At 38.4% G+C, this 1172-nt stretch overlaps 1 protein-coding gene across 1 annotated transcript in view; it reads left to right on the top strand.

Moving 5' to 3' along the window:
• The first annotated feature begins 164 nt into the window (after positions 1 to 164).
• The window catches only part of anln (anillin, actin binding protein), a 23369-nt gene continuing 22361 nt past the window's right edge, over positions 165 to 1172 (top strand). Inside the window, exon 1 of the mRNA XM_016249587.1 lies at positions 165 to 552. Within this exon, the coding sequence (XP_016105073.1) occupies positions 240 to 552 (313 nt within the window). The 5' untranslated portion in view covers positions 165 to 239. The remainder of the gene's footprint in view (positions 553 to 1172) is intronic.

Raw genomic sequence — 1172 nt, 5'->3', positions numbered from 1 at the left:
CAGACACAAACAGTGTCATAAGTGAGCCGACCATTGAAAAAGGTTTGGTTTTGTAAATGTTATTTTGTTGTATACCTGTTTTGACATGAACATTAGATGTTTCATTACTTTCCTTCTATAGCCTAAAAATACGTTTTCTTCTTTTTTGGATAGCACTTCCCTCTTCCAAGCCATCCCCCTCAAAGCGTCACTGTTCAGATGAAAATACTCTCCTTTCTGGAGAAGAAAACAAACAACCAATGGCCCCGCAAATGACAGCCTCTGAGCCTATGACGGACAAGAAGCCACCCCTGGTTCCAAGCAGAGTTCGTCCCATGCCTGTGGAGCAAGGGTCTGCTCGTTGTACACCAGAACCAGAAGTGCTGCCCACTCGACCTCCTCCAGACACTGAAAAGATGATGCGCCCTCCTCAATCTCCAGCAAAAAGCACAGATAGTGTAACGAAGCACGCTGCTCTAGATGGAGCCAAAGATGCACCAACCCCAGGCCTCTCCAACGTGAGATCTCGTCTACAGAGACTGGCTAAGCAAAGGCATAACTGGGACTCTGAGGGTAGGCAGCTCTCTCTTATATCCTGAATGCACAGAACTTAATTACAGATTTATAGACCATTCATTATTTTGAGTTATGTCTCTGTCTAACAAAAGAAAACACTATATATATTTTTAAAATATAACATTGCAGAAAATAAGCAAACTTCTCCAAATTGCAGCAATGGTTATGAATGTGCTATTGAATATTGAATTGTGTGATATCAAATGTATCGGCTCTATAATGGCCATCGGCTACGCTGCTCTCTAAATTATCACCATCAACCATTAAAAAAAGCTGTATCAGTTGACCACTAGCCTTTGATGGAAGTCAGTATTTCTGTTTTTATATATTCTGAAGAAATGAAATCTTATAAACAAATAATCATTTAATAAAAAAGTGTTTAAATAGACAAATAGTGTAAAACCTGTTGACCGCTTCTTCGAATTATTTAAGTTGTACTGTTTTTAACTTAACATTTTGATAAAGTGCAAGTACACATTTAAAGGCATCCAGAAGACAAAAATCTAGACAATATGTGATTATAGTATTAGGGCTGTCGCGATCAGGGAATTTCCCATGCGTTAATTTTGAGTGGCTCAATAGTATGTGGTATTATCGCCATATATATATATATATAT

The sequence above is a fragment of the Sinocyclocheilus grahami genome, unplaced genomic scaffold (assembly GCF_001515645.1).
Source record: "Sinocyclocheilus grahami isolate Dianchi unplaced genomic scaffold, SAMN03320097.WGS_v1.1 scaffold940.1, whole genome shotgun sequence".
NCBI lineage: Eukaryota > Metazoa > Chordata > Actinopteri > Cypriniformes > Cyprinidae > Sinocyclocheilus > Sinocyclocheilus grahami.
This window is presented reverse-complemented; position numbering and strand designations above follow the sequence as displayed.